At 45.2% G+C, this 10,304-nt stretch overlaps 1 protein-coding gene across 1 annotated transcript; it reads left to right on the forward strand.

Annotated features, from left to right (window-relative positions):
* Positions 1-6,610: 6,610 nt before the first annotated feature.
* LOC125941809 (translation initiation factor IF-2-like) lies at positions 6,611-10,097 on the forward strand (the record flags this gene model as incomplete). Its single annotated transcript, XM_049659650.1, has 3 exons — positions 6,611-7,288; positions 8,891-9,050; positions 9,748-10,097. Coding segments are annotated over exons 2-3 (453 nt in total), but the record flags the coding sequence as incomplete, so codon positions are not given.
* Between the last annotated feature and the right edge of the window lie 207 nt (positions 10,098-10,304).

The following is a 10,304-nucleotide window of genomic DNA, read 5'->3' on the forward strand; positions in this document are numbered from 1 at the left end:
TCTTGGAAAAGGGTTCTCCAGGGCCCCTTTAAAAGTAATTATCAAAGAGGCTATGTGCTTTCGAATGAGTAGAACTCTTCCAGGAAGGCAAGTTCAAGTTTGAAATGTTCGCAAGAAGTTTAGGGATATTTTAAAAAGTTTCTATTATCTGAAAAGTGGCCCATCGTATGCTGAGCTGTGATCCTTAGACACAGGCAAGTTAGGAAAGTGAATTTAATAGTGTGTTTTAGAAGGAGCATCCCCAAAAACAAACTCCTTTGTACGCCTTTTGGGTTCTATTGTACATTAAGGTGATAGACTACCCTAACTGAGTCCCCTGTTTTTATAACTCCCTGGTCTCCATCACTGTACAGAACTTGAAAGTTCTCATGTAACTTTCCTTTAATATCTCACCATATTGGGTGTAATGCCATTTCTAGAGTAGTTAGTGTTCTCAATGTTCCATTTAGTGGAAAATTTGAACCTATTTATCGAGTTTTCAAGAACTGCACTGGGACACCGCTGTATAGCCCCATTTGCTATCTGTGCATCGTGTTTCCTATCTGCACTCGGCCACTGTGATGTTTATACAAAACTTTTAAGGAGGGAAATAGCACTTCTATTGCAGCGTGTATTATGCATGGTCATTGTGTGGGGAATTGCACTTCTATTGGTATATTTCAAACTGGTTGCATGCTTCATTTATTAGGCTAAAGTTGCAAGGGCCACTGCACTACAATTACATTATGCCAAAACTATGCATAATGTCTGTAATTGTACAAAATTTAAGTGCTATAGAAATGGAGGAAATGTGTCTGTATGGTTTCTTGCAACCAATCTTTGGCTGGGGTCTTGTTTATATAATGGTGGATGAGAAATGGGGGTTTGTTGCTCTGTTATCCTGGCACTAATTGTGGATTGCTGCTACTCTACCCTAGCTTCACCATGCCCTGCAAGGGCACCAGCAGGGGAAAGCGCCACCGGCACATCCCCTTTGGAGCCACCACAAAGGGAAAGTTCCGAGGAGATGATGTGTGAGTCTCTTTACATTTTTACATGGCCCATAAAAGTCTAGTAACTTCGAGGTTGCTTTCATTCTGCAGTTCATTCTTGACACCTAAACGTATGACAGAAATGTTATCTGTATCATTCTGCAACAAAAAGCTCTAGGCTTTGAAATTGCTACGTTATTTGAAATGTCTCTCTGGCATCATTTAGTTTATGAAGAGAACGTGTTCAATTGCTATCATAAGTGGCACAGATATGGTGCAATGTTTCTACTGGCAGATTTTTTCCAATCCTGAAATGCTTAATCAAAAATGATGACGCAAAGATATACAAGGTCTGTCTCAAAAGTTCGTGCCATATGTTTTAAAGAAATAATTTCGCTAACTTTCAGACATATTGTGGTCTCCTTCAATGTACTCCCGATTAGACACAATACCTTGGTTCCACCTCCTTCTATTGCTGGAAGCACCCTTGCACTTAAGCAGCAATGTTCTTTCCTTTTGAATTGTAGTCCCAGCCCCGAAACCCCTGAGCGCCAGTTTGCATACGGGGAACAGAATAAGTCGCATGGTGCCACATCTAGCAAGCAGGGAAAGTTTTCCAGCAGTTTGCACACTAGGCAGTGGACACAGCCACATGCAAATGTAGCTCATTTGCTATGCGCACAGCAGGACTGGATTGCAGACTCGCACTCGTGTGCTCTATCTAGTCTGGCCATGCTACATGGTGCGGACTGGCTGTCCTGCAGTGATAGTACAGAAATCCAAACTACATTTTGAAGCTTTATCAAAACCTCATTACGAAGCAATGTCTGCCAAGGTGTCTAGCCAGGAGGGGCTGGAAGCAGTGTTTGCAGAGCCTAATCGCATGCATCTACTCTAGATGCGAATTGCCATTTCATGTGAGGTGTGGCCGGTGTAGTGTACATGTAGTGTGGGCAAAAGTTCTGTGTCTTTCGAGGCTAGTTTAGTGTTCAAAACTGACCGAAATTAGCGAGATCGGACTGCGACACTCGTAAGCAGTGTGGCTTGACTTTCCTTTGTACGAATGTGGGTGCAGCTGAGCTAAGCAGATAATAGTCTGCTTCTTCTGGAAGTACAGATTTTCGTGTATTTCAGCCTGTTATTTAAACTGTGTCAATAAATATACACAGTAGCAGCCGGGAAGTTCAGTGAACCAAGCACCATTTTTTTTTCATGTCGGATCGGCCAATGGCAGCGCTGTCTGGGAATGTTCCGACTGACGTCAAGGGGCAGCCGCCAGCAGCCCCAAGGGGTTGAGGAGAAGGCCTCTGTTGAAAAAAGGGCTTGAGAAAAAAGTGACTCCACACTCCACTTGCAAGCTGCACGTGCTGCTCACAAGTGCAAAATTCGGCTGAGATACAGTAGTACAGTGTAGACCGCTTATAACGTAAGCCACCGGAGTCTCGAATATCTGCACTATAAGCGGTACCACACTATAACCAAAATAACGATTTTCAAGCCCTGCACGTATGCAAACATGTAGACCAAGCATGTAGACACGCTTTGTACTATCGCGTGCACATCGCGATTACGTTTTCGCCAGTGAGCTGGCGCAAACATAATCGCGATGTAGCCGGTGCTCTTCAAGTTCGACAGCTTTGCACCGAGTCAAATCGAAACAACTGTTTGCCGCAACCGCTGCGAAAAAAAAAAACCGTGACCGCTATCAATGCGATTATGAACGGCGACTTTGTGGTGCTGCATGAAGGCACGCGCCCGACGCATGCACCGAGTCGTCCAGTCGCAGCAACAACTGGCCGTCGAAACCGCGCTCGCTATCTATGCGATCATCGATGGTGACTACACAGTTTTCGAGGCACGCGCCAGACGTGCGTACCGAGTAAAAACGAAACTACTGTTCGCCGCTACCGCTGCGGAGAAAACCGTGGTCGCTACCGACACGATCGTCGATGACGACTACGCAGTTACGAAAGCCCACGGCCAACACGGTGTTATGCGCAGCCGTAAAAGCAAGAATACAGGATTTAAAGACACAAATAGGTCCGAATTAACCGATGTGTGACCAAATAAGTCCGAATTAACGACAGTTTGATTGCATTGAATAATGCACACGCCAGTCGAGAGCACGCTTCTTGTTGAGAAGCGTGCTCGCTGCAGCCCTTGTCGGCGAGATTTTCCCGCGGAAGCCGCATTATAACCGGTATTTCGTCTCATGCGGCTGCACTGTAAGCGGTATGCATATACATGGAGTGCTATGGGAAAATTAACATGAGTCTGAAAAGACCGTACTATATCCAGTCCTGCACTATAAACAGTTACGTTATAAGTGGTCTATACTGTATATGTTAACTGCAGAATGTGTTTTTCACCAAGCCCAAGGTGTGGTGAAGGAAAATCTTCACTTTGCATTTTGATTGATTCAATTACTTCTGGAAGAAGTTGACCATTGTCTAGCCACACTGCTCATTGATGTATCTGTCGCGTCTTGCTAATTTCGATTAATTGTGAACACTCTACTTTCAAAAGTACATGTACACTTGCTAGCTCATTCTCCCTCCTGGCCGCTTCTGGTTAGATGGCTAGATTGATTTCGCTTCTTAATGAACTATAGACAGTGCTTATAAATGCGCAATTTGGATGTGGCTACTACAATAGGACCCCGCTGTTACGTTCCCGGGTGCTGCGTTTTCCCGGCTGTTACGTCGTTTTCGGCCGGTCCCGGCACAGCTCCCATAGAACCCAATGCATTGGTAACCCCGCTGTTACGTCGCAACGTCCCGTGAAAAACGTAACAGCGGGGTTCTACTGTATATCTGTTGGTCAGGTTGTTGCAGTTCAAAGCCTATCCGGATTACTTAGCACGGCCAGAATTGAGCGCAGGCACGCGCTCCAGCCCTGTCGTGCAGGGTAGCAAAAGGAATACATTTGTGTGTAGCTGTGTCTGTTATGGAACATTGGTACCGCAGTCGTCGTGATGAGCCCACTCGCTGAGCTCATTGTAGCTTGCTGAGGTGCTCCAAGTGGTTTCCTGGCAACGTGACTCCAGGTGCGTAGCAAGCCTGCCCGAATGCCAATATCCGACTGGAACACATAATCTGCTTTCGAAGTTGAACACCTTTGAAGTGTGTCACCATTATGGTCGGAGCTCATTACAAGTAAACATAAAATCGACGTTTCATTCAACTGTCAGAAATTGTACCATTGTCATATAAATAAGTGAGAAAGTTGCATCTAGCAGACCAGTACAGCAAAGGGATGGGACACGGGGCCTCTTCGATTATCAGTCCCTGGCAGTCCCAGACTGCTTGGGACTGCTGTGCCGCATTCGATTTTGCTCGGACAGCTTCCGAAGCTCCGCCCACTAGTCAGAGTTGTCGGAACCGTGTAAATTTTTTCACGGACCGGAAGTTCCGGACTGTCCGCAAACTGTTGGAACTGTCAGCAGATGTTTGGTCGGGCAAGCGCAAGTAGCTAGCAGACGACGGATGTCTTAAAAAAAGATGCGCGCGGTGTTAGATGACGTGTGCGTCTGTGTACTTTGCACGCTCCAGGCAGCAACTACTGTGCATTGAGTTATTGCTTCTGTTACATCAGTGCTTTGTGTGCCATTATGCAAGTTTTTCACGAGCCGTCTAATTGCTGTAGTTTTAGTTTTCGTGTTTTTTAAAAGAAGCGCAGCAATCAGGCGCACATGCTTGCTTTTCGTAATGTGTTTCGTGAAATCTGTCATGCTCATTGCTGTAAGCAAGTAAATTTTTCTTTTCAGGTAAATGAAATTAGCGTGTGAAGAATCTTGTATTGCATGTGGCTATTACACGCCGGTAGCTGGGGTGGGATACAATAGGAGCTTAGGGGATTGCTGTTAGCATATATGCTGATCCCTTCTGTTACCAAGTTCGAGTGTTTGATTTTTGACGTGTACACGTGCTCTCTCCTAGACACGCGTCGGGCCTTTAATTAGCAGATGGTCTCGCGAGCTTTGAGGATGTCGGCGGGTGCTTTCTGCAAAAAAACTGACGTGGCACGATCACGATATTGCTTATGTCTGTGTGGGAATTCCGCTTAAGTTTCTCAGGCTCACTAGCTAGCGCGACATAAAGTTCTATGCGCTCGGGCTACGATTCCACTGTGCAAGCTTTATGGTTGTGTTGGCGACGTGGCCTCTGAGACTGCACCATTTCTGAGGCCATGCTTATGAAAACGCTGGGTAGGGGGCTGTCTACGAGTAGCAAATAGCAGACGGCAGCCAGGAGAGACTTCCGGTTGCGGTGCTTGGGTCACGTGACTGTGACGTGCTCTTTTGTTGGGGCTAGTCAGACCGGAAGCCGTGGGCGGTATTCGAAGAGGCCCACTGAACTCCACCATAAGTTGAGAATAGCCTCGGAGCTTGGTGCATTGTAGGTGACAAAATCGGAAGTAGTCGGACTATGTGAACATCCAAAATAAAATTAAAGCTTCCCACCACGGTGATGTTTTATAGGACGAACGTTGTGGGTATGCCCGCCCCACTCTGCCGTAGCCTTCACAGTGCAAGTCATAGAAGGACCAGGAGCCTCGTGAACGGGATCAAGGCGCTCTTCGATTGCCAATAACTCTGCTTCTGTTGAATGCATTGTACTTTTTATGGGAAAGTATTTCTGAAATAGTCACTTTAACTTCAAATGCATTTCTTGACTATGATAAAATGTGGTTCAGAGCCCTTAAGCTGCCATTACTATATGCAACAAGCAAGGAATTTTAGCATAAATGAAGAAAACCTGACATTTGTAAACATGCAGCAGTTTGGCTCGGACAGAATCCTATGATGCATTCAGCCGCACACTTAGTCTTGTGTAGACATTTTGCTAGTATGTTTACCTGTGTTTTAATTCATCAGCTGGCTCGGTACGCTGCATTGTTGCTTTACTATTTCTTGATATATCATCTACATCTTATTCCTTCAAGCCTTCAGTTTATAAGAATGGAATTTTTGAATGTAGGTCAAGCGCATAGAACTGGTTGTTTCTAAACACTTCGATAATGTAACTTGTTGTCAGGCTATTTTCCACATAAATTGTGGAAAACAGCAACTACTTTACTATGAGCATGAAAAGTATAAACTAAGCAATTTCATTACTAGTCCTACTTATTTTCATGACATCTTTAAAGCAGATTTACGCAAATCAGGGTTCGCACACTTTCTTGAAATTGAAACATGTCTTCAAGACCCTTGAAAACATTTGGAATTTCTTGAGTGGGTACAATCTAAAATCGATTTTGTGATCCGCTTTATATGGCGGATCAGTGTGGACCCGGCAAACTTTCCACATTAAGAACAATGGTATAAAAAGCTTAAGCCACGGTGAGTGCCCAGGCAGATCCATTTCGCACGACTGCTGGCTTGGCTTCCAGTGGCCCGCTGTATGGCCTCCAAGATTGGGAGCGCGCACTATCCTCGTTGGCAAAGGCCATGTCTGCACTTCCTTGGCTGATAAAACGCTCCAGGGGACTGCACTTTTTCCGTTTTCTTTCTCTTTCTTTTATTTTTTTTCTCGGTCAGCACTATTGTAATAACCACTTATTGCAGGTCATAGAGGTTCTCGCCATATTAATATATGTGGCGAGTTCCTTTTCCTTTATCACCGCGTGACAGCGCGCAGTTCAAATTAATGGAGAAGCTGATGCGCATGCGCAGTATTGAGTTGGTTTACCCATAGACGCCTACACTGCGTGGCCGGACCGTGACAGTCAGTTCAATTATCCAAAGGTTCGAATAAATGAGGTACGAATTAACAAGCATTTACTGTATAACTTTTTGTGTTTATAGTGCAATGAGGCTATTTAAAGTGTTTTGGAAGTGTTATAATAGGAAAATGATACACGGGATGCTGCTCTGCACACTGAAAAAAGCTTTGACGCGGCCTTGAAAGCATTTGAATACCTATGAATTTCTGCCACCGAGACCTGTACAAATCCTGATATTTTACATTCACCAGAGTGCTCTGAAACAACCAATCAAATGTGCCCTAAATGTACCGCTTCTGCTATGAAGTAAATATTTTTGTGTTTCAGCGGTGCTGCTGCGGGTGCTGCGGGTGCAGCTGGAGGTGCGGCAGCAGAACAGGGACGTCTTGCATGAGCTCCAGCAGCTGAGGCATGAGGTACGGGTCGTGTCCGAGAGGCTGGATGAAATTGAGCCTCTCGACAGGACCCGTGCAGTGTCTCAGCCTGCCCTGTCGACGGTGCCTCCAGTTCTTCCTCGGCTACCTGCCGACAATATTGAAGAATTGGAGGCAGCAGAGGCAGCCGTGCAGGATGAGGCTGTGGCTGCCACCTTGGTTTGTACTGCCCTTTTATTTTTAATTATAAGGCTATGTAACATGTGGAAGTTCTGTGCATGTTTCATGAAACATGCTGTGGGTTTTATGTGAAGGAACTTTGCATCGCACACACAAAAGAGTTCATGGAAATAATTTGTTCCCTGCTGTATAGGTTCTAATGATATATTTCGACTGGACCTTAGTTTCTTTAACATGCATCGTAATCTAAGCATACACTAGTGTTCTTGCAATGAGGCCTCATCGAAATGTGACCATGAATGCCAGAATCAAATCTGTCACCTCGAGCTCAGCACCGCAACGCCATAGCCACTGAGCTAGCATAGTGACTTGCTGAATCGTCGATTTCCAACAGCTCTCCGTAGAGATACATTCATGAAGCAAGAGTAAGTCGTCAAGGTAATAAAAATCCATTGCTGATACAAAGTGCAAACTGGCAGCTCTCTGTAGAAGGACACAATGCAGAGCACTTGTGCGTAAATTCTTTTTGTTGGACAAGTTGTAGATACATCGTGAATGATAAATAGCAGTGCAAACAAGTGGGACACAGTACAGGAAAAGGGGTGCAATGATCTTCTGTATATACTGTGTTTACCTCATTTTAATCTAGTTTTATTTACCATGAATAAGAGGCCTATCATGTGGCTTTCTATTAGTGTATGAGGTTCATGGTATTGTTATTGAAATGCAGTCCACATTTTTCTGTTATTTTTTTAACTTACAATATGCTGATAAGCCTTCATTTGTAGTGAGCAGGAAAGTGGCGCACAGCCTTTGTTTTTGATGAGTTGGCTTGGTAAGTCTATCGACAGAATGATAACGGGCGCCAGGCAGCCATGATGTAGGCGTGTACTTAGGGGAAAAACGCTGTACAAATGTAAGAAGGTCTGTATGACAATGCAAACTTATTTTACCAACTTGATATTTTCAAAAGTGGTTGAAAAGGCCAAAATGTGAGCAGGTAACTGCAGTTCCCCTCATCACGTAAAAGCAGAATGATGGGCTGCTTTCACAGTTTGCGAAGCTGCAGGTGTAAACACTGCTGAGGGCTAGCTTTTGGTTACCACAAAACTAGGTCTTTAAAAACTGGTTGTCAGTCCCTTTAACACAAAATGTGAAGGTCTGAAAATATCGTGTCGGTATGCCTTTAAGCTGTTTTGTGCCACACGTGTGTAGATCCGACTTTTGTGCAGTCTAATGTCACATCTCTTAATTATGCATTGGCAATTTGCATACAAGTAGAATTGGTGCACTTACATTAATGTTAATGATGGTGAAAGCTTGGAGAGGTAGTTACTATGAAACACAGTTACAGTGCTAAGGGTTACGAAACACAAACATGAAATGCACAGAACAGACAAGATCTGATGCACTTCGTGTTTGTGTTTCTTCCACAACACCGTTCCAGGTGTTGTGGAGCACATTTACAATTAAAGAGCATTGCGTCACAAACCTCTTGCAGCAAAAAAAGTCTTGCTTTGCACTTGGCTAAAAATTCACTTCTCTTGGCAATAAATTATATTCTAGTAGTATTGGGTAGATTTTTCAACTTGAAAACGTTGTCACGTACCATGCTCATTACCACATTTTTGTCTTTTGCAGCGCAAGCACCTCCTGCAAATAGGAGGGAAGTCGCTGCGCGAGGTGGCATCGAATGCCATGAAGGCTGTAATGGCACACCCCGTCCAAGTGCTTTACAGCCTTCATGGCAGGAAGGGGAAGAGGGCTTTCGTAAATCTGAAGTTATGCCGGATAGTCACAGGTAAGGCCTCCTTAGTCATCCTTTTGCATTTGCAAGTATTGTGTATACAGCTGAACTCCTCTACAGCGAAATGGCTTGCCAAAATCCTGTCTTTCATATAAATTGTTAACTTCTATAACGAAGAAATTTAGGTGTCCCTGTTGGCTGATTTCATTTTTTACTATGAAAGCCACATACTCGGCGACCACTGCCCTTGAAGGCGTTGCGAAGGTGTGCTCTGCACTAGCGCCAATGGCAGTGTAGGTGAATTGCTTGACGAGCATGCCGATGAATTGCATCACACCAGGCAGCTTACACGTTTAGCATCAGCGGGTGAGATAGTTGATGAATATGTCTCGGTTGGTAAAGACATGGTGTGATCATCACTGATGATGTTAACGCTATGTTAGGGTGGAAAAACAGGAATGTCAACGAAGGCAACAGGGATGAAGATCCTGTAAATGGATCAAGAATTTTCATGGCAGAGAAGGCGATAGCAGTATTTGATTCCCCACAGCATTACTTTGCGTATTCTGCATTTCGTTGCTGAGCATGCTGTGAACCTCGATTCAATATGGTTGGCTGCGGTTGCAAATTCTGTCAGATGAACTGTGTGTAAAGACTATGTTAAGGTTTTCTTTTGTTGAATGTGTTTGCCTGCTCTATCGTGCGTGCATGTTGAATGTACTAATTGTGGTCTTTGTATGTTTGTGTGCAGATGTCATCTGTGCAAAAGGGGGGGCCGACCTGACAGAAGCTCAGGGCTTCATTAAGAGGTGGTTGCCAGGGTCTGTGGACAGGGGTGGTGGCAGGAAGAGGCGTTTTGCAGAAACGTTAGCAGCAGAGCAGCCCGATGATCCCTCCCTTCGGGGCAGGGATCATTGCCTGCCCACTGCTGCCCTCTCCCTGCCCCACCCTTGGCCTCAGGGCCCTGGCCAGTCCACCGTTGGCCCCTCCTGTCCGGCTGCCCATGCTCCTTCCCCTGCTGCAGCCCCTGCTCCTGCCGCTCCTCCTGCCCCTGCTCCTGCCGCTCCTCCTGCCCCTGCCCCTGCCGCTCCTCCTGCCCCTGCTCCTGCTCCTGCCGCTCCTCCTGCCCTTGCTCCCCCTGCCCCTCTATGCATCGATTGAGGCATTGCCTAAAATAGGCCAAATAAATTATATTTTCGTTTATGCTTTGTGTGTTTCCTTCCTGCACTTTTTTACTTCACGTTTTCTTAGCTACTAATTTTATAGGCAGTAAGCCAGCATACAAGCAACAAAATGGCTGAGTACAGG

Source organism: Dermacentor silvarum, unplaced genomic scaffold (genome assembly GCF_013339745.2).
Source record: "Dermacentor silvarum isolate Dsil-2018 unplaced genomic scaffold, BIME_Dsil_1.4 Seq364, whole genome shotgun sequence".
Lineage (NCBI taxonomy): Eukaryota > Metazoa > Arthropoda > Arachnida > Ixodida > Ixodidae > Dermacentor > Dermacentor silvarum.